General features: G+C 39.2%; 1 protein-coding gene across 1 annotated transcript; it reads right to left on the reverse strand.

The window, feature by feature from the left end:
- Positions 1 to 34: 34 nt before the first annotated feature.
- Positions 35 to 24668, reverse strand: LOC123233195 (interleukin-36 alpha-like). The gene is made up of 4 exons (XM_044659345.1): positions 24548 to 24668; positions 3083 to 3196; positions 1188 to 1327; positions 35 to 241 (listed from the first exon to the last, which is right to left on the reverse strand). The coding sequence occupies exons 1-4, from the start codon at positions 24666 to 24668 to the stop codon at positions 35 to 37; spliced, it is 582 nt and encodes a 193-aa protein (XP_044515280.1).
- Positions 24669 to 24802: the final 134 nt, after the last annotated feature.

Genomic DNA, 24802 nt, shown 5'->3' on the forward strand with positions numbered 1-24802 from the left:
TGCCACCACTAAGGTTACCCCTTCCAAGTTCAGCTCAGGGTGATAAATAAAAAGCAATATTGTGATTTGGCCCTATATGCTGTGTAATTGTGACAGGTTGGTCTATCTCAGTTGAGGTACAGATGAACCACCCAGGATATGCTGCTGATTCTAAAGTTGATGTATTGCCAATCTGATTTTGGTAAAAGACAAAAGGCTTCTGTGCCTTCTGGGAAGAGTACAGGTCCATTATCTTCTTATCCTGAAGAGCAGAAAGAAAAAACCCATTAGAAGAGATAAGTTGGTGGAAAGGAGCAGGTGGGAACCCAACAGACCCATGATTCAGGGACAGGTAGGTCATTCCTCATCATGAATGAAGAGAATTGAAGCAAAGGAAGAGATGACTGTCTACCATGCTTAAACTTGGCTCCTGTTTCCCTTATTTTTCAGTTGCTAATACAATGAGGAGCTGGCAGCAACCCAGTCCTGGGAGCAAGTAGGTTGGGTGAGCCAGCTTCTGAGTGTTTCTGATGAAATACAATAGAGGCATCCAGCTTTCTACTTCAGAGTACATGGAACAGTTTCCTACCTTTTGGTTGACCACTGACCCAGAACTAAGGATGTATGTAAAAGGTATTTATTGGTCAAATTATGTGTCACCCTTTCCCCCTACTTCAAGCTGTTTGAGAAAAGAGGGGGAAAAAACACTGTGAGGTTATCCTCAACCTGGCTATCATATGGCAAATATATAGTCTCTGATCCTAGACTCAGTTTGCAGAAAGTCCAAAATGTTTTCTTCTCCCTATAGTGAACAGATAGGAAACAGTTACAGAATACTTGCTCATGCTCTGAAGTGGAGAGTTGATTCTCTCCATTCCTCCATTAGGCATTTGTAGAAGTTGTCTCCACAGCTAGGTGGCATGGTGGATAAAGTAATAGGCCTGGAGTCAGGAAGATTTAAGTTCAAATTCAGCCTCAGACTATGTGTGACTTTGAGCAAGTCATTTAATCTTTATTTGCCTCAATTTCCTCATCTGTAAAATGAGCTGAAGAAGGAAATGGCAAATTATTCCAGCATCTCTACCAAGAAAACCCCAAAAAGGGGTCCCAAAGAGTCAGACACAACTGAAATGCCTGAATGACAACAAAAAAAAAGGTCCCAGATTCTCTCTACTGGATAAAAGTGAATGTTTTTCTTAGTCACTCACCTCTAGCTTCAGGATAGGCTGCCCTCTACTTTCTTCACATAACAAACAGAGGTCTTTGCCACTAATTCCCAAGTAAACAGCTATTCTTTCATCTCTCACGGGGTATTCTGGGTCTCTACATGGCAGTATTTCCAAAGTAACTGTCAGGACACAGAGAGGGAAAACGGTCTAAGTCATGATATTTGTCAGAATGGAATGGGTTCATAGACATGAGTCCAATATCAAGGGGGAGAGCAGACTGGTGTGGATGCTGCTTTTGTAAAAGCATTAGGGACAGAGAGAAAAAGAGTTCTCCAAAGCACCTTCTTGATAACCCAAAGGGAACTACTGGGTTTCTTCCTTCCTCTCAGTGAACAATCAGGTGAGATTCAGGAAGATGAGTCACAAGAGGTATGTTTCCCATGCTGCTTCCAAAATCATTAAGGTAACCAAAATCATAAGCATTGATGTGTTAGCCAGCTTTTAAATTGAAAATGGACATCTTGAACTGGATGTCGTGTAAATCAATATGTCCAAAACTGAATTCACTTCCTTTCTCCCAAACCTTTCTCTTGTTTTCATTTTCTTGTCACAAATCTAGGCCATGTCTTCTGTTTTCTATTGTGTTCTGAATCCCTTGGGCAGTCCGGTGAAGCCTATGGATACCTTCTCAGAATCATGTTTTTAAATACACAAAACATAATACACAGGATTATAAAGAAAACCAATTATATTGAAACAAAAGTATAAAAATATTTTTGAAGAAAGAAAGAAAGAAAGAAAGAAAGAAAGAAAGAAAGAAAGAAAGAAAGAAAGAAAGAAAGAAAGAAAGAAAGAAAGAAAGAAAGAAAGAAAGAAAGAAAGAAAGAAAGAAAGAAAGAAAGAAAGAAAGAAAGAAAGAAAGAAAGAAAGAAAGAAAGAAAGAAAGAAAGAAAGAAAACAAAAGACCAAGTTCTCAGATCCCAGATTAAGAATCATTGATGAAGACTATTTCCCCATAACTGAAATGTTCTCACTTCTCTAAATCTCCTGGCTTCCCTGACTTCCTTCAAGGTCTATCCAAAATCTGAATGTCTACAAGAGACCCTTCCCTACTTCCATTCCCACTCAGCTGTTAATGGTTTCCCCTTGAAGAATACCTTCATCTATAGGCATACTTCATTTTATTGGGCCTGTGACAATCCTGAGTAGAGCCAGTCTGTCAGCACCATTTTCCCAAAATCATGCTTTCACATTATTTCTCTGTATCATATTTTGGTAATTATCACAATATTTTAAACTTTTTCATGATATCTGTTATAGTGAATTGTGATCAACAATCTTTGATTTTACTATTGTAATTGTTTGGGGGTCTTACAAACCTTTTACATATTAGATAGTGAACTTAATCTGTAAATACTGTGTATGTTCTGACTGCTCCACTGACTGGCCATTCCCTTTTTCTCTCCCTCTTCTCAGGTCTCCCAATTCCCTGAGACATCAATTTTCAATTTTCAATCTAAATCAACCCTAAAATGACCTCTAAATGTTCAAGTGAAAGGAAGAGTGAATCAATGCAGTGAACTTCATTGTCTTATTTTAAGAAATTGCCTCCACAGGGCAACTAACTAGGTGACTCAGTGGATGGAGTGCCAGACCTGGAGTTGGGAGAACCTGGCTTCAAATCTGACCTCAGATGCTTCCTAGCCATGTGGCCCTGGACAAATCATTTAACCTATTTGCCCCTTGCCTTTCTGTCTTAGAGTTGTTACCATGACAGAAAGTAAGGGTTTAAAAAAGTTACCCCAGCCGCTAATCCTGATCACCCTGGGACCTTCTTTCCAGACTCCTGTTCTGTGCTGAAAAATACAAGTGAGGACAGAAGGATGCAGTTACTATAGGAGTGGCTTCACTCAGAGAGACCATCAGAGGCTCACCAGGAATCACATGGTCAGTGTACGGGGTTGCTATGAGAGTCTTATCCTGTAGAGACAACACCTGCTGGTTGGAATCCAGAATACTGAAGCCATTGGAATTGCTTGATGTCAAACCTGGAGAAAAAATACAAATGTAATTAATCTAAGGACTAAAACTGGGGTTGGGGTAGGGTAACCTCATAACAAGGCAGGACGGAAACAAAGAATGAAAGGGAGAAAAGAAAAGAGTTCAAGAAATTAAGCATCTGGTTGACTCTATGAAATCCAAAGTCTCGAATGTCTTAGAAAAATCATTTGGGAGACTATTTTAATGATATGACATCTCCATGACAGACTAGCTAAGCGAAACGTCATTCAATCTACTTAAGATGGAGCTAGTGGTGATGGAGCCAAATCAATCAAGCACTAAGAGACAATCATGCCCTGCAAAAGGTGGGAGGAGAAGGCTGAACATTTCCAGGTTTCTAAATGGAGGATTTAAAAAAATCCAAATTTGTAAAATGATTGTTCAATATGAAACTGCTCATCCCCAATCTAGGTCAAGAAAAAAGAGAGAAGATGCCTTCTGACTTCTCCAGCACTCCAGCTTGTCACACATCCTACCCACTGTTCTTCATGTCAGTCAGTCCACTATCCACCCCAGGCATCCTCTGTACTCTCATCACCACTACTTTGTGTTCTTTGTGTTCTCCTCCCTGGTGGGAGAAGATAGACGGATTTCTTTATGACCTTTCCACTATTCCCCACTAGCAATGACCAAGCTCTAGTGGGATTTAAAGATTGTACGGAACTATTCCATTGAGCACTAGGGACAAGGGGAAGGATACAATAAATAACAGATGAAGAAGATAATAGGGACACAGATTGTGAATAGTTGAATCAATGCCCTCAGCATTAATTAGTGCTATCTAGACTTAATGTCTTTGATCTTTCTGTTAAATCAATTCTAGCTCCCTTTCTTTGGGAAATTGATGATGATGATGACCATGATATTTAGGATGATAGCACACAGTACCTGGCATCTAGTAGGTACTTAATAAATGTTTATTGCCATTACTTATCCTGTTTCATCCTCATGCTAGCCCTGCAAAGTAGGTGCAATTATTATGTTCATTTTACAGATAAGAAAAGTGAGGGAAGTTAAGTGACTTGTTTAGAGACAGGCGACCAATAGCCATCTGAGAATGAATCTGAACACTGATCTTCTTGACTCCAAGGTTTCTACCATCACCAGATGGATACCTGACCAGGTAGCTACCCCTCAGTCTTCTCATCCCTTTAATTCTGGGTGCAAGACTCTAAGTTCTAGACAAGGACTGACTTCCCATAAGTCAAAAGTTCAAATATACCTGGGACGACTTGCTATGATCCCTGGGCTATGTCTGAGGAAAGGGACTTCTCCACTTCACATCTGCCCCACTAAAAAAATTCTTTGTCAAGAAGAAGCTGGGGGAAGCTGGGTAACACAGTGGATTGAGAGTCAGGCCTAGAGAAAGTCCTGGGTTCAAATCTGGCCTCAGACAGAAGAAGGAGGAGGAGAAGGAGGAAGAAGAAGAGGAGGAGGAGGAGGAAGAGAAGGAGAAGGAGAAGAATAAGAAGGAGGAGGAGAAGGAAAAGGACAAGGAGAAGGAGGAAGAGGAGGAGGAGGAGGAGGGGGAGGAGGAAGGAGCTGTTCCTTAATGTGCCCCCAAAACATTACTTCCTTTTGGGTTTCAACCTCCTGCTTACTTTTTACCCTTCCTCTGGAGACCATGCTCTGGTCTTTGGGGTCAACTTACAATCTTGCCCTTCCAGTGTCTTTCTTCTGTCTTCATGAAACAAAGTCCATTAGTGAGTTCTTTGGGGATTCTTCCACCTCTGACCATGAAGTCATCTCTACCTATAACTCCATGGGCTATAGGCAATATAGCTCTGAGGCAGCAGGCTTTCCCCCCCCCCCCTCCAGCCTAAATGCCCATGTTGTTTCTTAAATGCTCTTTGGGAATGGTGGATAAAGAGGTGAACCTGGAGTCAAGACCTGAGTTCAAATCCTGCCTCAGACACTTCTTGGCTGTGTGAACCTGGTCTTACTTAAGCTCTCTCAGCCTCAGTTTCCTCATCAGCAAAATAGGGGTAATAATAGAACACCCCCTAAATCCCATCATGAAGGTCAAATGAAATGATCTATGTAAATCATGTGTGAACCACAATACACAATTATTACTATTGTAAAGTGCCTTCTCTCTGTGGATTAACTGAATTTCTCATGCTGAACCATATGGTCCTACCCTGGCTTCCCATTCATTGTCCAGAATTAGTTGATAGACACCTTAGGATCAAAGGAAAATAAGAAAATTGTCCTTGTATTGAACTGGAACTCTTATAATTTTCAGATACCAGGTGGTGATTTTTGGACCAAGATGCTTACTGAAGGAGGGCCTATTCTTATCTTGGGGCATGATCAGATCTTCTCAATGCCTGTAGAAACAAGATGGAAGTCATGTCTATGGAGCATATTTATTCATTCATTTAATATGCATAATATACTCTAGGCACTAGGAATGTAAGACAAAAAAACAAAACAAAATAAAACAAAAAAGCAGACTGGCCCTTAAGGAGTTTACATTCTACTGGAGAGACAGAGTATATGAACAGGTAAGTAATATTAAAATGCATCACAATAGCATTGATATAATATTCTAAAGTTTGCAAAATGATTTGCAAATATGATCTCATTTGTTCCTCATAGCAAAGCAGAGAAGTGGGTGCTATTATTATTATTATTCTCTTTTTGCAAATAAGAAAACTGAGGCAAACAGAGGTTAAGTGACTTTCCAGGGCCACAAAGGTAGTAAATGTGTGAGGCTAGATTTGAACTCAGTTCTTCCTATCTCTATGTCCGACACTCTCCTTTGAACTATCGAGTTGTCACTGATATAAGTATAGCTCGTACTTTATATACTCTAATCCCAAAGGCTCTAAAGAGCATCATTTAAACCATAAAAAGTCCCCTAGGTGTCTCAGACTGACCTGCTTTCATCCCTTGTGAATAGGGAAGGAGTCAAACAACTCCTGGGATCCTAGAAGATCCCAACAGCAAAGAGTAGCCTTGGAGCTTTGGATTCTGGTTCTGTACCAACTTCCATGGGGTAGGTAGGTGGTATAGTAGATAGAGTGCTAGGGCTGGAGTCAGGAAGACCTGAGTTCAAATGTGACTTCAGGCATTTACTAGCCGTCATGTAACTTTGTTTGCCTTAGTTTCCTCAACTGTAAAATGAGCTGGAGAAGGAAATGACAAACCCTTCTAGTATCTTGCCAAGAAAACCTCAAATGGGACCACAGAGAGTTGGACATGACTGAAATAATTGAACAACTACAACCAACTCCCATAAGAACCCACAGTCATCACAGAAGCCTGAGGTAAAGCTTGGTAGGAGCTTCCCCTATAGTGTAGACCTAAGAAGAGGAGAAAAGAGTACCTGTGTCCCTGGGTCCTAGCTGTGGCTGCAGGAGGTTGTAAAATCTCTTCTGTGTTTCTCTGCCTTTTAAACAGACAAGCAAAGTGGGAGCCTCAGTGCTTCCATAGAGACATCTTCATAGGCTGATCACCATGAATTAGCTCTTCCAGGGGGTGTAGTTTCTTGGGCAGAGAGCTGTTTTAACAACAGAATCAGGGTGTGTCAGTCTGGACATCCCAGGGCAAACCCTAAGTGAGCTATAAGGAAATACGCAGTGACAACAGATGAATTTTCTAAAAGGAACCAGCTTTCAGGTGTTCATGAGATCAAACACTTAGCACTGAAATCTTACATTTTAAGAAATGGAAAGGATTTTGGAGGCCATCATCAAGTCCAAAAGCCCTCATTTTATAGACAGGGAAAAGGAGGCCCACACAAATATGGTAATCATGCTAACTGTGGCAACTCACTGTCTGTTCACTCTAGAGCCACTATTTACCAAAAGTCACACAGGTAGTATAATAACAAAAGGACAGGTAGGTGGCATAAAGCTGGGCCTAGAGTCAGGAAGACTCATCTTTCTAACTTCAAATGCAGCCTCACACACATCCTAGCCATATGACCCTGGCAAGTCACTTTACCCTGCTTGCCTCAGTTTACTCCTCTGTCAAATGAGTTGGAAAAGAAAATGGCATCTTTGCCAAGAAAACCCCACTGGGGTCACAAAGAGTTGAACATGACTGAAAAAAACAACTAAGTAATTTATTTATTCCTCACCCTTCATAGCAATAGAGTGGACTGGGAGTATGTTTGTATTATTTATTTTTTGAGGCAACTAAGTGACTCAGTGGATAGAACACTGGGTCTGGAATCAGGAAGATTTGAGTTCATATTTGGCCTAAGACATTCACTAGCCATGTGACCCTGGGACATTAAAAAACAAAAACAAAAACAAAAAAAAACCTGTGTTTGCCTTAGTTTCCCCATCTGTAAAATGAACTAGAAAAAGGAATGGCAAACCACTCCAGTATCTTTGCCAAGAAAACCCCAAATAGGGTCATGAAGAGTGGGACATGACTGGAACAATTGAATAACAAGTGACCCACCATGGGTGTGTATAGGGCTTAGGCCATGTGTGCCTCAGCCATGGCTTTGTATGCTTATATTTCCTGTCCTAAAAAGGACTCTGTGAGCCCTCTATTATGAACTCCCCTATCTCTCCTTGTTCACCTGGAAACCCCTAAACATCTACACTAATCCTCTTCCCCTTTGTTTCTAACTACCAGGATGAGATGGCCTTCTCTTTACCAAGGCTAGTCCCTTGTGCCCTTGATCTGATCTTCTGATGACTGCTTTGGGAACTGCTTGCCTTATTTATTTCTTCTTTATTCTCCTTTATTTCCATTCTCTATGTTTTTGTTCCATGCCTGCTTGCCACAAATATTTTCTGGTCCCACCCATCCTTTTCAAAAATGATCTCTCCTCTGGATTTTGCAACCCATTTAAGTTTTCATCCAACACACCCCTTTCTTTTCATTGCTATATCACAGAAATCTTGAAATGCTGAATGTAAGACAGTTACATTTTGTAAGGATGGTATTTGTGCAAGGCGTCTCAATTGTCACCAACTGTCAGCAACTGTCTCTGGCTCCTTTTGTCCCATTCCCCTTGCACAAATCCCATCCTTATAATTTGTGTGTGTAACACCTGCTCTCCTCCTTGGTGTAGGCTTACCCCTTAATCCACAATTGCTTCTGGGGAAGGAAGAAAGGTGAGTACTTTTGCCACCATCAAATTCAAAAGGAACTGTGGGGACCCAGCCCTGCATCAGGCTAGGTGTGGACTGAAACTTTTTCTAGGATGCCAACCTCACCTGTGTGTGTATATAGAGGTTCAATGACAAAGGATTTCATTTAAAATTCCTCTAGAAGGGACCCGCCCTGATGGGAATTCCCCCTTCTTTATGGGGATAGAGGCTAGTCTGATGACATCCAGATTGTCTCATGAGCTGGAGCCATGTCACTGGGCATGGCTATGAGTTGTTCATGCCTACCTGTTAGATTATATTTTCCCCTATGATACCCATTGTGTGTTACATGTACCTATGATATTCTATAGTGATTTTTTAGCAATACAGTCAATCCTCAAATCACAAGCACCTGCCTTGTGAATGTTAGCACATACCAAAGCAGGTCACCAACTATTTACTGATTACCTTGAAGTTATAATACCTGTCAAATCCCTACCACTCCTGCTAGTTCCAAGAAGCACATTGACTGTTTCCAGGAAGACTGAGCCAACTGGTCATACTCCATAGACCAGAATAGCAAGGAATATGACTTACTTTGAATCTTTCCTAAGGCCAGCGCCTTACTCCACACAGAGTAGGTACTTCTAGTGGTCTGTTTTGAATTTTGAATTAAATTGGCATCAATTCTTTCTTATGTATCATTTTTTTCTTTCCCTCACAGAGGCTGGATCTCTTTTCCTCCATATTTCATGATTTATTTAATTTTCCCATACTCACATGGGCACCCATACACACACACTCATCATCATCATCATCATCATCATCATCATCATCATCAACATCTCTGCATGAACTTTCTTTTGTCTTCTCTTTCTTCTAAGTTTTCTCAAATACTCAAATGGATAGATAATTTTTTCAGACTGGATAGTCCTGACATGATTCAGATCACAATCTGTTCATATCCACCCATGCCATGGGTTTCTTAGCCATGTCCTTCCATAAGTTCACCACAAGGGGTCAATCAAATATGCCGAAGGCTTTCCCTGCTCTCTCCTGACATTTTGAGGAGACCAGTGTGGAGCACTCTGGCTACCCAGCTGTCATCTCTTGTTCTCAATATGTAATCAGTCCATCATCTCTTCCTAGAACACATTTCCCAGATGGCAGTTTTTATTCCTTTCTTCCTTGGAGTTCCTCATTGGTCATATGTTGTATCCTATGTACATTCACCATTTGCCTTTGCAATATCTTCCAAATAGTATTTGTTTTTAATTCTTCAAAGAAATTTCAATTCTTACCTGAAGGCAATCCAACCCAGAGAGTATTTAGTAAGCACCTATTATGTTATTCATCTTTCATTTTTGAAGAGGATCATTGACAATACAGGGTGGTGATTTGATCTACATGTGAATTAGATTTAGGTAAGGCAAAGTTGCACCAAGCCATTGGTCTCATTCTCTCTTCCAGAGTCATTGAAATCCAATCGAAAAATGAAAGTCAGGATGACTGGAAATGGCCCAGGATGCAGTGGATGGCTTTGGCATCTTTGATGTCTAATAAAACTCTAAGCATTCCACAGTGTCTGCTTCAGCCACTTTCATGGCCACTGGAATAAATTGTTCTCATCTTCCTATTCTACAGGGAAAGTCTCCACGTGCTTAGGGTAGACATGCCCCTCTGTCACTAATGGGCTTGAGGCCTGAGAGTTACCTCTCAACCTAATTTAGCTTGTCTACTGAGATGGTTTTACTTGGATATGGCTACTGTGCATGCTACAGTTTCTTGGAGACATAAGTGAGAGTTGAGTGAAAGGTGAACACCCAAGTAGATGATCAACCCTGAAAAACGCTTGGCAACCCTCACACCAGAGATTCTTGTCCTTCAGAAATAGCCCATGCACCCCATATGTACCTACTACGTACAGTGCATGGTATAGAAGTGGGCTTCAGAGTTAGGATGATGTGGCTGCCAGTCCTGTCTCATGTACTGACCCACAATGGCTGCATGATTCTGAGAAAGTCATTTAAACTCGTGATGTCACAAATACCTCTTAAGACTATGAATTACAGAGACGGTGCCAACCTGCACTGAAAGGTGGAAATTCCTTCCTAGCAGTTCTATTTATCAGTGAAATCACAGGTCTGGTTAAGGCAACAAGCACTTATCAACTGTGTACTGTGTGCAAGGCACTGTGTTAAGTGTTGGAAATAAAAATAGAAGCAAAAAATAGAAACTTGGTCCTGGAGACATAAGGACAAATGAAAAATAAAACACTCCTGGCCCTCAAGGAGCTTACATTCACCTGAAAAATATTCTCTCTTTCTTCTCCTTCATAGCTCAATCCCTATGCTCAATCATCTGTCTTCCTCTCTTTGTATCATTGTGAGCCAAAATAATTTTACTGATGTTTATATTAGATAAAAAAAGTAAACTCAAGGAATCACAAATGTTCAGTATTTCAGTCACATTGTGGGTTAAATAGATTTCTTTTGAGATAACCTAGGAACCTCGTTGCCTGGGGCAGCTAGCAATAGATAGAGCAACGGACTTGGAATCAGGAATATGAAGTGGTGCACTTCATAAAGCAGGTCTGAACATCCAGAAGTTCAGATTAATGGAACCAATATTTATTTATAATTGGATTTACTGGCCAGAACAGTCTCCTAGTGAAAGCTACACCAGGCTGAAATTACGATGCAGTTTTTATAGGGTGCAAGACACAAAGCAAACGATGTTCAATAATGAGACATAACCTTGATGAAGCAAGCAAACCTTATCGTTTAGAAGCTATTTTGGTTCCTAGCGGGACTTTCCATTGTATATGTTATCCTGGCTGCTCATGAGTAAGGGAGTCACTTTCTCATGGATCCTGACTGTGTTGTTTTGGTTCTGAGCTGACTGATCTACAAAGGAAAGCTCATTTCTGATTTCTACTTTCCCCAGGGAAAAACAGGTTTTCTGGACAATGACTTGGTTTACCTCACTTTAAAATACTCATCAGGAAGACAATCCAGTCTCGGTCACAGTATTGACTTCAAGATGGAAGGTAAGGGTTTTAAAAAAAAGAAAGAAAGAAAGAAAAAGAAAGCAGGGAAAGGCAACAGCCATTTCAGAAGACTCAGGTATTACAGAATGAAAGCTTAATAATAATGTGCAGAGAGGCAACAGGATACGATGGAAACAAACTGCATTTGGTGTTAGAGGACTCACAATAATACCATCATTATTACAACGACAGCTACTCACATTTATATTGCATTTACTAAATGCCAAACATTGTGCTAAATACTTTACAACTTATATTGCATTTGATTCTTACAGCAACCTTTGGAGATGGTTTATTATCATTATTATATTTGTATATAATATAATTATGGAGGTTATTATCCTCATTTTATAGATGAGGAAACGGAAACTAAGAGACATATCCAGGGTCAACAGTGAGGCCACATTTAAACTCAGAGATATGCTTCACCAGTTGGCTTCTCCAATCCTGGTCATAGTGCTTACTTTCTTTTGGCCTCTGTTTCATCTCCTATAAAATGAAGGGGTGAGACAAGATGACTTCTACAAACTCTTCTACTGATAAATCTTATGAAACTTATTCAAAGTAAACTAGACACTGAATCAGCCACAACTGAAAAATAGCTATATGACAACAAATAAAGGCCTACTTCTTTTTTTAATTTAATTCTTTTTTTAATTTGAAAATTCATTATTTAATTAATTAATTTAGAATAGTTTTCCATGGTTACATGATTCATATTCTTTCCCTCCCCTCCTCCCATATTCCTCCCATAGCCAATGAGCAACTGGGTTTTACATGTGTCATTGATCAAGAGCTATTTCCATATCATTGATAATTGCACTAGGTCATTGTTTAGAGTGTACATCACCATTCATATCCCCATCCCATGTGATCAAGCAGTTGTTTTTCTTCTGTGTTTCTGCTCCCACGGTTCTTCCTCTGGATGTGGATAGCATCTTCCTCATAAGTCCCTCAGAATTGTCCTGGATCATTGCATTGCTGCTAGTAGAGAAGTCCATTACATTTGATTGTGCCACAGTGTATCTGTCTCTGTATATAAGGTTCTCCTGGTTCTGCTAAAGGGCTACTTCTTTAAGCACTCATAAGCCTAACTAACATTAAAGTGAAATCTCTCTAGGCCTGTGCTAAGATGAGACTAAAATAGACTGAGACAAAATGCAGATTAAGCCACCAGAAGGAAGGTTAAATCTAAATTTACCTGAAACCCCAAAGTCAGAGCAAGAATTGGTGGATGAACCCTTTTAACCCTAGGAAATAGTTGAAGATGAATTTTCAACTTAGTTTTGGGAGATAGAACCACAGTGGAGATTAAATAATTATTGATAACAGTTTAATCTGGGGATAAAAAAAATGGTGCTTCAGCTCTAGGGACAAAGATTTCTTTCCATTTTGCTTGCTCAAGAAAATGAGAATGGTCTCTGGAGTGCCCACCTTATAAACCAGATCTACAAACTTTTAAATACATAAATAGATTATATGTTATAGAAATATGATATATTGTATATATTTATAAATAGTATAGCTTCCCTTAGCAACTTGGGAATATCTACGACCCCACTTCAATGCCTCATGATCACTCTGTTTCTCCTCAGTCACAAGCCCTTTTTGTAGAGGGAACTATTTTTGCTATCGAGGTTCCAAAGACTTTTCATCCCCTCTATTTCAGGGATCACTGCCTTTCTCCCCATTCTTCTCACCCCACCCTGTTCCTCTGACACCTGAATAAGAGTGGAGGGAAAGCCCTACCAGGAGTTCTCTGATATCTTTGGGAGAAATAAGACTTTCTGGACCTCTTGGCAGCAAGGGTTGCAGAAGAAGTTCCAGGGGGAGGGGTAAGGCTTCTTTAAGAGAATTTTTAAAACTACAGTACACTGAAGGCAGCTACGTGGCTCAGTGGATTGAGAGCCAGGTCTAGAGATGGGGACACTTCCTAGCTCTGTGACCCTGGGCAAGTCTCTTAACTCCCACTGCCTAGCCCTTACTGCTTTTTTGTCTTTGAAGCAATGCATTTTATTGATTTTAAGATAGAAAATAGGGGTTAAAAGACTATAGTACATTGAAAAGTGACTTTATATATAAATACTTTTTTTAAAATAACATTTTATTTTTTCCTCAATTTCATGTAAAAACATGTCATTTTTAAAAAATTAATTAATTAATTAATTAGGAATATTTTTTTCATGGTTACATGATTCATGTTCTTTCCCTCTCCTCCTCATTCCCCCCTCCCAGAGCCAACAAGCAATTCCACTGGGTTTTACATGTACTATTGTCCATATTAATCATATTTGCAATGGAGTGATCATTTAAAGTCAACATCCCCAATCATATCCCCATCAAACCATGTGATCAATCATATGTTTTTCTTCTGCAAAAACATGTAATTTTTAACATTCCTATTTTTTTGAGTTCAAAATTTTCTTCCTCTTCTCCTATCTCCCTCCCCGAGATAGTAATCAGTCTAAAATAGATTAATGTAAATACTTTTTAAAAATGGAAAGCAAGATTTTGGCTGTATAATTTTATTCACAAGTTGACATCTTTTGTGTTTTTTCTTATGTACAAATAATCCTTAGTAAAGAGCTGTGAAACCCTCATACCAATGCCCTTTGGTAATCATTACATGAAATTAAAAAAAAAAACCTTTGAGAAAAAAATATATTTTCCCTAAAGAGCAGGAGAATGTTTTTCTTAAAATTAATTTTAACTGTAATAAGATGCTGTATTAGAAAGCACAGACATAGGAGTGTGGAAGATGGTGCAAGAAAAGTCTACATGGTCAAGCCTACGCCATGGCCAATCAGTCCATGAGAACTTATTATGTATTTCTGTGTGTCAGGTAACGAATTAAAGGTTAAGGATTCCAAAGTAAGAGTCCTTGTCCTCAAGATTGCCAGGTGAGTGAGAAATATAGAAAAAGGAAGATTCAAGAAAGAACCTTGTGAGCCATCCACTGGCTGGTGGTCATGACACAGATTAAGAAAAAGAAAACTGAGGGAAAAAGTCAAAGAAGTAGAAAGAGATCCAAGACAGAGAAGCATCAGAGAGAGAGAGAGAGAGAGAGAGAGAGAGAGAGAGAGAGAGAGAGAGGAGAGAAAATTCAGAAGAAGGTGGTGAACAGTCTCAGATGCTACAGAGAGATCATGAATGATCAATGCTGAGAAAAGGCCATTAGATTACCAATTTGTAACTTTAGAGAGAGCATTTTTAGGGGGGGGGGTTGCAAGAAGAGAACAAGAAGCCTGAATGCAAAGGTTTAGAAGAGAGTAGGAGAAGAGGGCCAAGTATTGATTACTTCATCAAGGAATTTAGCTAAAAAGGGAAGGAGTAAATTGGGAAATCAGTTATTGAGGAATAACAGGATGTAGTGACATTTTGTTTTTGTTTATTTTAAAGAATAGAGTAGCTCCAGGTGTATCTATAGGCAGCAGAGAAAGACCCAGTAGAGAAGAAGAGATTTAAGACTAGAAAAGACAGAAGGTATACTAATTGGGGAAATTGGTTGGGGAAGAATAAAGGATCAAAAGTCCATGTAGGTAGGGTGGCATTTTCAAGAAGGGCCACCTCTTCTTCAGAGACTGGAGTGAAGGAAGAGACCATCAGTAATGATGTTGAAGGGTTGGGATATAAGAAGGAGAGAAGAAGGAAGTCTTGGTGAATGGTCCTAACTTTTTCAGCCAAGTATGAGCACTTAGCTGAAAAGATTCTTCTGGAAACTTGAAGAGACAAGAGAAGGTTTGCAATAATCACTGTGGTAAAAGAGATAGAAATGTAGAGACTGGTTTGCTTCATTGAAGGCCAAGTAGAGATTAGAAAATATAAGTTTGGAATGGACTGACAAGGAATGGTTAGACACCATCTTATTGGAGAAGAGATGGATTCAGGTTTGATGTCAGCCATGGATACTGGGGATGCAGAATGGTATTAGACAGAAAGGATAAGCAGCAGTGGAGAGAATTTTCACATTATAGGTTCCCTACATTCCCCAAGGAAATCATAGGTCTGGACCTCCCCAAAATGTGAAAATGTTTTAGAAATTATGAATCATTGAGGATGCACTGAGGTTGCCCAGCTCAGTCTGGGCTCAGGATTTTGAGTTTAAATAAAAGGCTATATTGTGTTTTCCCAAGTTCTGGGTCATTTTAACAGGCCGGTTCTGCTCCCTCGATGTACAGATGAACCAGCCAGGACAGGCTGCTGACTCAAGGGTATGGGTGCTGCCAACGTAGTTTCTATAAAAAACAAAAGGCAACTGTGCTTCCTTTGATTCATACAGGTCCCATATCTTCTTATTCTGAGGAACAGGAAGGAAAAGTCCATTAGAGGAATCAATCTGGATGATGGAAAAAACAAATCTATCCACACACATTTAAATAGGGCATCCTACATTCCAGGCATCATGCTCTGCTCTGAAGACATAAATACAAGAATGAGGCTGTCCCTGCCTTAGAAAACTTCAGACACAACCCCTGGTTGCAGGTCCTGAGGAGGGAGCTACTGACCATGTATGAAGAAAGCAGATGGAAAGAAGGGATGAGGTCAAACAAAGCTCCCATCTTGGAACAACCAAGAAAAAAACCCCAAATGGGGTCATGAAGAGTTGGACACAACTGAAAATAACTGAACAACCACAACATATATTCTATCAGATATTTAGGCATATCAAATATGAGTCAGAAGACTGGTTTGAACCTGTAATCCACTCACTGTAACCTGCAGAAAGTAACTTCCCTTCGATGCGCAACCCCATTGCCTCAGGGTTAAAATGGAAGAGTTGGACTTGGTGATTTCTATGATCTCCTTGAACTCTTGGCCCTACTGACTCATGAAATCCTGTTAGCAGCTGTTTCCTTTTCATTAGATCCCCTCTATCATTCTGGCTGCTCAACTCTGGGAATAGTCTCTCCTTGTACTGGTCCCGATTCTTTTCAGTGGCACTGACCACTGGTGCACGTTGTGTGTTAGTAAATCTTTAACCATCAACTAATCAGATAAATAAATGCCTTCAACACAATTTAAAATTTAATTTTCATTATCAGCATTTTCTCCTGCACTTTCTTAAGTCTAGAACAGGGATCAGCCTGAAGGTCAAGCAGCCCATTTTTATATGATCCCCAGCTAAGAATAGTTTTCACATTTTCTCTTTGGCCTAGACTAGAAGTGTTAGAACCACACAGATTAAAATGCAGTTGGCAAATATTGAACAAAATAAACAAAAACCTGTCATAAGAGTTTTTAATTTCTTTTTCTTCATTGTTATTTGAGTCCAGCATTTAATTGTGAGGAAAGACACTGACGGTGAGACTTTTCTCATAATGGACTAAATTAGCTATGCCTTCCAATTATTTCAACCTAGATAAGGAAGAATTTATGATACCTACCTGGTGGCTTTAAACCCCAGACATCCTCTCTTCTTAGTGATTATTGGTAAACTAGATCTGGTGTGATTTTTCTTCGCACTTATCTTTGAAATGTAAAACTCACAAGCGTGTTTTTAAATAGAAATCTTTCTCCTTTTGACCATTATAAATTTTTCTCCTTCAGGAAGCTATAATCCAGAATTGTACTTTTTTCCCATATGCTTTCATTTCTCTGATGTAATTAAAGATTCTATGAACTTTAAGAAATCTCTATTCATTGCTCAATTAATTAAAAACTCTGGACCTATGCAGAAGCATATAATTAATCTAGGTTTTGCCTCCCAAATCTCTGCCGACTGATAGTTTTGATGGGCTAAAGGACCAATCAATGAATCCATGGGTATTTCCTTATCAAAGAAAACAGAGATAATGTTGCAGTTTGCAATTTATTCAAAATGCAGCCTCCAGGGATCCTTAGGTAAGAATTAAGGACCAGATTTCTATTTGAGTCTGGCACCATTAGTCTAAATAATCAACAACAAAAAATGAAATCCTCATGTGTAATTTTTGCCAATTTCTGAGATATAACCATTCGCTCTGAAAATTTTACAATGGGTTCTTGGAAACTGATTCACGTTGGCTCCAACAATTCTCTGTCTGTTTTTTTTCCTAAACCCAAAGGAAGGACTATCAATTATATTTCAGAAGTCCAACCCATTATTTTGGGGGGCCTTTCTTATTAAATCTTCCCTGGATTATTGCAATAGGCTCCTAGTTGAACTCTCAGCTAATCCATTATCCATTAAAATAATCTTTCTAAACCACAATTATGACCATATCACTCTCTCGCTCAGTCTAGGTTGGTTGGCCCAAGGACAACTCAACTGTCTTTGAAAGTCATGATGCCATTTTTATGCACCATAGATTTTATGAGGAATAGCATGAAATAATAAATAATCAACCTCAGAGTCAGAAACACCTGAGTTCAAGTTCTGCCTCCGATTCATACTGACTGTGTAACCCTGGGCAAGACACATAACTTCTTGGAGTTACTGGGAACACTAATTCTAAGTGGGATTGGTAAAGGGACTCTTCTTATCTGCCATGAACTCACTGGGCTAGTCCCTATTCCTATAGACTTCATAAGTTTTAAAACTGGAAAGAACCTTGGAGACACTGTAGTTCAATTCCTTCATTTTACAGATGAGGAAACCACTCTTTCAATGGCATTGAAAAACATTATTGTGACTAATAATGGTTTTTCTGCTACAAAGATTTTGTAATGGATTTTTTAATGTTCTTTTGTTATGGATGAGACAAGTTGAGTCTGTTCTATACATAGGTCAGAGCTAACAGCCCAACCCATCTGCTAATGCTTATAGTCAGGGAGAACAATTAAAAAACTGATTCAATGCTTCTCTCTCTCTCTCTCTCTCTCTCTCTCTCCCTCTTTCTCTCTCTCTCTCTCTCTCTCTCTCCCTCTCTTTCTCCTTGAAAGAGAAATTGAAGGACATAACCAAATTTTCAAATTATTTGCAAACTATAAATGACCATATAAGAACATTTTCTAAATCACTAATAGAATAAGAGAAACTCAAATTTAGATAATGATACGGGCTCCTGCTCAGTAGCTCAGGGAATACAGCACCAGGCCCAGAATCAGGATGATCTAGATTCAAATCCGGCCTCAGACATTTTCTAGCTGTGGAACCCTGCACAAGTCACTCTACCCTACTTGGTAGCCCTTGCCCTTCTGTCTAATAGAGTTGTTACTAGATCAGAAGATAAGGGTTTTTTAAAAAGTAGAAAGTGATCAAGGTTGCTTCACATCATGCAAATTGGCAAAGATGAGAGAAGATAAGAACAGTCAGTGATAGAACAGCTTGTGGGAAGTCAGGTGCCATGATGGACTTTTCATAGAGCTGTGAATAGCCTGACAATTTTTTGGTTTTTATTTGGAATTACAAAAGAAGAATGACTAAAATTTTATAATGCAACCATCCCTTTGCTGTGACCCTGAGCAAGTCACTTAATCCCCATTGCTTAGCCCTTACTGCCCTCTTCTGCCTTGGAACCAACGTGTAATATTGATTCTAAGGCATAAAAAAAAGAAAGAGAAATATAGTGATACCTTATATTTCCCAAAGAAATCAGCAACAGAAACAAGGGTCTAGCACATACCAAAACTCTTCACAGAACATTCTTTGTGGTAGCAAAGAAATGGAAATAATGCCATCAATTGGTGAATGGTTGGATAAATTATTTTCTATTAAAGTAATTGGGCATTATTTTTCAATAAGAAAATGGTGAGCATGGTAAACTAAGAGAAAGGAAAGAAGATTTGTATGAACTGATACGGGTCAAAACAAAGTGTAACTAAGAGAACAACAATATACTCAACACTACCACAATGTAACTGAAAATGACCCTAAAAAGAAATTGAACTCTGAGTAACAGAAACATCTGTAAAGGCCAAGGATAATTTGTAATGAAACATGCCTCCTCCCTCTTGGCAAAAAGGCAAGAGTCCATGATGATGAAGAATCTTCATAGACTTTTAGGTGCACCAGACATTCTTGCATAATTTCTTATGACTTTGTCACAGGATGGAAGTTAGAAGGGCAAATAATTGTGATGAAAAGACAAAAAGTATCAACAAACCAGTCTAATTGCTTTTTTAAAAAAAGTTTGACTTTGACTAAAACCAACAGGATCAATAAATAATTTTCTGATATCAGTAATCAACTCATATAGAGTTATATTAACAAGTTATTATCCTCTCCATTTTCATTACCTTTTGGTCTGAAATTTGGAGAAGAGATTTTTGTCTTAGGAGTCAGACTCAATGGTTTCGGAGTAATTCTCACCATATCTCACCCAGATCATTGCAACATCCTCCTAGTTATATTCCTAGATTTCCATGCTTCCTTTCTTTAATCCATTATTTATATAGCTGTTAAAATAATCTTCCTAAAACAGTTCTGACCACATCATTCCCCAGTTCAAGCTTCAATCCCTTTCCATTTCCTCTAGGATAAAATATTCACTCTTCAGATTGGCATTTAAATCCTCTCACCATCTGTCTCCCTCCCATATTTTCAGGCTTATTGTTCCTCTTTGTTCTATAAAAATTTGTGTCAAACTGATCTTTTTTGCTCTTCCCCAAACCTGACATTCTATCGCCTATCTCCATTTCTGCACGGGTCTGTTTCTAGTGCCTGGAATAGACTTTCTCCTCATCTCTGTCTCTTAGAATCCTTGTCTTTCTGGACTCCACTTATTTCTTCTCCTAGAGGAAGCCCTTCTGAAACCATTTAGCTATTAAGTGATTGCCTCCTCCTCCTCCCTGAAATGTCATGCATGCTCTTACCCATTTGCATGTAGCCTTTCCCTTCCCCAGTAAAATATAAACTAAAAACCATGGAATGTTCTTTTGGTTCTGTTTTTTGCATCTCTAGGGCTAAATAGTATCTTGTCTATGGTAGGTTTTTAATTAATGTTGAATTGACTCAGTTTATTCACACAGAGTCAATCTTATAGCTAACCCTTGTTATTATTGTCATTTTTCAGTCATGTCTGACTGCCTCTTTGTGACCCCATTTGGGGTTTTCTTGGCAAAGATAATGGCGTAGTTGGCCATTTCCTTCTCTAGCTCATTTTACAGATGAAGAAACTGAGGCAGAGTTAAGTGACTTGCCCAGGGTCACCCAATCAGTAAGTGCCTGAGGCCAGATTTAAACTCAGGAAGATGAGTCTTCCTGGCTCTTTATCTATGGTATCGCCTAGTTGTCCTAGCTAACCCTACAAATCCATTTTCTTCTCTGAAATCCAACATCAGAAACTACTAATACATATACATGTCACTCTCCTATCAATAGACCTAGAAATAATACTAAAGAAAAAGAATAGCTCCTACAAAAACATGAGCTTAGATACATGCTCTTCAGCAAACTCTCCCTTTATTTTTCTTAGAGCAAAATAATTTGTCCCCTAATGCCATGAAAGGAAGAAAACCTTATTTATATCTATTCCTAAGATCCATGGGAAAATTAACTGAAATATGGAAAATCATTTTTGATTTTTGAATCAATATGGTATGAGCTGGGCCAGAGGGGAAAGTGTGCTGAATGAGGGATCAAAGGACAGAGGTTCAAATCCCAGCTCTAAAGCTTGCTGGCTGGACGACCTTAATCTAATTACTTAATCTCTATGAGCTAGAATTTCCTTATTAGTAAGATGGATTTCATCAAGCTTGAAATACTGCTAGAGGACATTATAGCACTTTGTAAAGCATTATATAAATATAGCAAATAATAAGTATGATTCCAGGAAGAATGTCTGTTATGTAATGCTTTAAGGTTTGCAAAGTGCTTTTAATATTTTATCTCATTTGATCCTCACAACAACCCAGAGAGTTATGTGCTATTATTATCTCTATTGTACAAATGAGGAAACTGAGGCAGGCAGCCGATAAGTCACTTGCTCAGGGTCATATGTGTGAGGTAGAATTCAAACTCAAGTGTTCCTGAATCCAAGTTCAATATGCTACTCATTGCACCATTTAGATTGCCTCTTAAATTAAAAAAAAAAGTTTCAGATGATGATTTTAATGGGTTGGATTTAATTAGATTAAATTATTGGAGCTAAGTGTGGAATTCTCCACTTGGATTGTAAGCATGTACATTAGGCATGTCTCAACCCATCCTAACTTGAGAATAGCTTCTCACCACAAAAGGGGCCACTCTCCTTCCAGGGCTGGCTAGGGTGGTTTCCTGCTCTCAGGGGACAACAGCTTCCTTCCTCTGCTTCCCTTTACATTCTCAGAGGCTCTTCAAGTGAATTAGGCACAGAGACCCTCTCCAACTCTATTTCTTTCTCTCTCTCTCTCTCTCTCTCTCTCTCTCTCTCTCTCTCTCTCTCTCTCTCTCTCTCAGAAATACAAAGACAAGTTGTTTCACCTTTGGAATAGGACAGCTTAAGTAGTGAGAAAAATGGAGAACTATGTACCCAAAGATTAGTTGATGGCATTGAGGATATTTAGCCTGGAGGAGAGAAGAACTATGAGGACGAAAGGAGGAAGAGGGAATGATATAATAATTTCCAGGTGTCTAGAAGTTTATCCTATACACACTTATTCTGAGTGGTTCCAGGGGACAGAATGAGGAGTGAGGGGTAGAAGCTGATGAAGTAAGTCTAAAAGGCTAAAAATGAAGAAGCTTGATGTCAAGAAAAATTCTTTAAAAAAAAATTACAACTATGCAAAAGAGTAAATTAATTGCTTGTCCTTTGGTGCCACATTACTAGATATCTTCTTGATGAAAATCTAATTAGAGGGGGCAGCTATCTGGCTCAGTGGATTGAGAGTCAGACTTAGAGATGGGGGACCCCAGGTTCAAATCTGGCCTCAGATACTTCCTAGCTGTGTGACCCTGGACAAATCACTTAACCCCCATTGTCTAGCCCTTACCATTCTTCTGCCTTGGGATTAATATACAGTATCACTTCTAAGATGGAAAGTAAGGGTTTAAAAAAAGAAAAGAAAATTAGTTATGACTTCAGAACTTCATTGAGACAATTCTTGTTGTGGTATGAGTTGGTATTGACAAACTCTGAGGTCCCTTCCAATTGGGAGTCTATGCCTCCAGGCTACTCACCAACAGCTGCAACAAGGCTTCTTTTCCATTCATTTCACAGGCCAGACAGAGATCTCTGCCCTTTATTCCAATGTAAATAGGAATTCCTTTGTCATTCTCAAGATTGTCATCTCTGCATGGTGCTTCCTCTAGAGTGACTAGGAATCAGAAGGAAGATAGCATCACTGGCCACAGTAAAACCATAGAATCTGGACCAAGAACCCATTTCCAGCAGGAAAGGATAATGATGGGCAAGGCTATGCTGCAAGCATAGCACAAAAACTTCTTGGGAGAGCCCAGGTCTCTGTATTTCCCTGGCCAAAAACTCTGATGCTGTGGTCACCTGTAGCCTCCTTCCCTTATCTCCTCAAGTCCTAATTTGTCCAACTGTCAGAGATCTTAGGTCATCATTAACTGAATCAATGGCTCTCCTCTCCACAACCCCTATGAATCCCTCCCAGGAATCAAGGAAGATGACTTCTATAACTCATCCTTTTCTTCAACATCCAACCCTCTGCACCTTTATGGTTCCATACCATATCATATCACAAACTATCCATAACAACTTATCACAGACTCAAGAAGTTCCTGTGGCTATAACCTACATACCAGAATAGGAATGGTAGTGATTAAATCTACCCACCCCAGATCGCAGGAAGGTCTCACAGAGCAGCCAAACCCAGACTCTTGTACTCTTTCAAATGAATACAAAACAATTTCACATCATCAGTATGACACAATGGATCAGGAAGCAGAACCCTTGAGATCTAGTTCCAATCTGGTCACCTACCCCCTACCAAATGTGGGACCCTAGGCAAATGTTGTAAATAATGTGTAATTACTGAGGAAACAAAATCTGAGCTATAGGATGCATTAGGAAGGCATGTAATTGTAGGACAAATCGGGACCAAGGCCTCTCAGTAAGGACAAGGACGCCGAAGGGTTTTTATAGTAAGGTACAGTTACTGCTTTTAGCATGATTATTTTTAGATTTAGGGACTTTTCGAAGTTTAAAGATTGTGACACATTGCATCTATCTGTATCCTACAAAATAATGGCATAATAATTAATGACTTCTCTTAAAAACATGTCACAGGAAAATTAAACTTAGCTCAGGAAAAATGAGACTTAGTTCCAACAGATGAACAAAATGCCAGCATCGATATAAAATGGAGTTGTTTTGGTTCTCTCACAAGTCACCTAAACTCTTTAAAGTGTCCTTATTTGTTAATTGGGTGAATTAGATAATCAATAGCCTTTGATGCCCCTTCAAGTGATTTTTGATAATGGAAAAACATCGGTTTAAGGCTGAGGAGATCCAACACCTCATTCTAATTAGATCATTTACTAATTCTGTGACTGAGTAAATTCTTTTATAGTAAATACTCTTCCAGTAACTATATTTACCCTGCCTACTTTAAAAGTGTGAGAATCACACAAGAGCTTATGAATGCACTTTGTAAACATGAGAAAATTCTATAAACATTCAGGAGTGAAGAACACTATCAGGAGTGAAGAAACCTTGGCCATAAATTCCAGAACTATCCTTACACACAGACCTGCCAGGAAACATTGCTAGGGAAAGGACTCTCTGTCTGTATAATCCAATGATCCCACAGTCTACTGCTAGGGGTCATGACTATTTAATGTCTTCTCTTCTTTCTCTTCTTCCTCCTCATTCCTTCTGTTATCTTCTAGAAATGGAGACCACTCATCTATTCATGAAGATACCTGTGGAACACCTATTGAGAAGTTTTTTTTAATTAACCATGTTTTATTATATTTTATTTATTTTATTTGTTTTATTGTATTTTCATTTATTTTGTTAAATATTTCCCACTTACATTTTAATCTAGTGGAAAGTGGGGGCCAGTACTTAGTACTGTTGGGGGCCATCTGTTCCAAGCATTTGCTTCCCACCTCTAGAATTAGGTTCCATCCTCGATGCTTTTCTCAAGTGTGAGGGTGCAGATCAAGCAATCAGAGCTTACTTATAGGGTCTACCCAGGCCCTGTTCTTCTCTTCTTTTCTTTCTCTTCCTTCTGACTCCATTAACTGTTCCCACAATGACCCTCTCTCTCCAGTTTCTTGAGTTCTACTGATAAAGGAGGGATATTCAGAGCCCCAGGTGAGCCCAACAGCTACTCCTCGTAGAAGCTCTGTAATTCAAAACTCTGGAGATCTCTACCCAGATGGACCCAAGGAAAGAAACAAGAGGACCGATTCTACCACTCACCTGCCTTCACAGTTTCATCATTTGGAACAGCTACGAGTATGCTGCCCTGCAGGACCCAGACATACTGATGGATGTCATGGATTTCCTTCTCTTTGGGGCCCACAAAGGATATTTCTATCATGAAGTAAAAAGCCGACGTAGTCCGTTAGGGAGAGTTAAGGGTGTTTTAATAGTTGGCATCTCCTAAATTGCTGCCCATGAATATAATGCAAGATTACTGAGTTATAAAAACTGCTGAACATGATAAATTTAGAG

Source organism: Gracilinanus agilis, chromosome 2 (genome assembly GCF_016433145.1).
Source record: "Gracilinanus agilis isolate LMUSP501 chromosome 2, AgileGrace, whole genome shotgun sequence".
NCBI lineage: Eukaryota > Metazoa > Chordata > Mammalia > Didelphimorphia > Didelphidae > Gracilinanus > Gracilinanus agilis.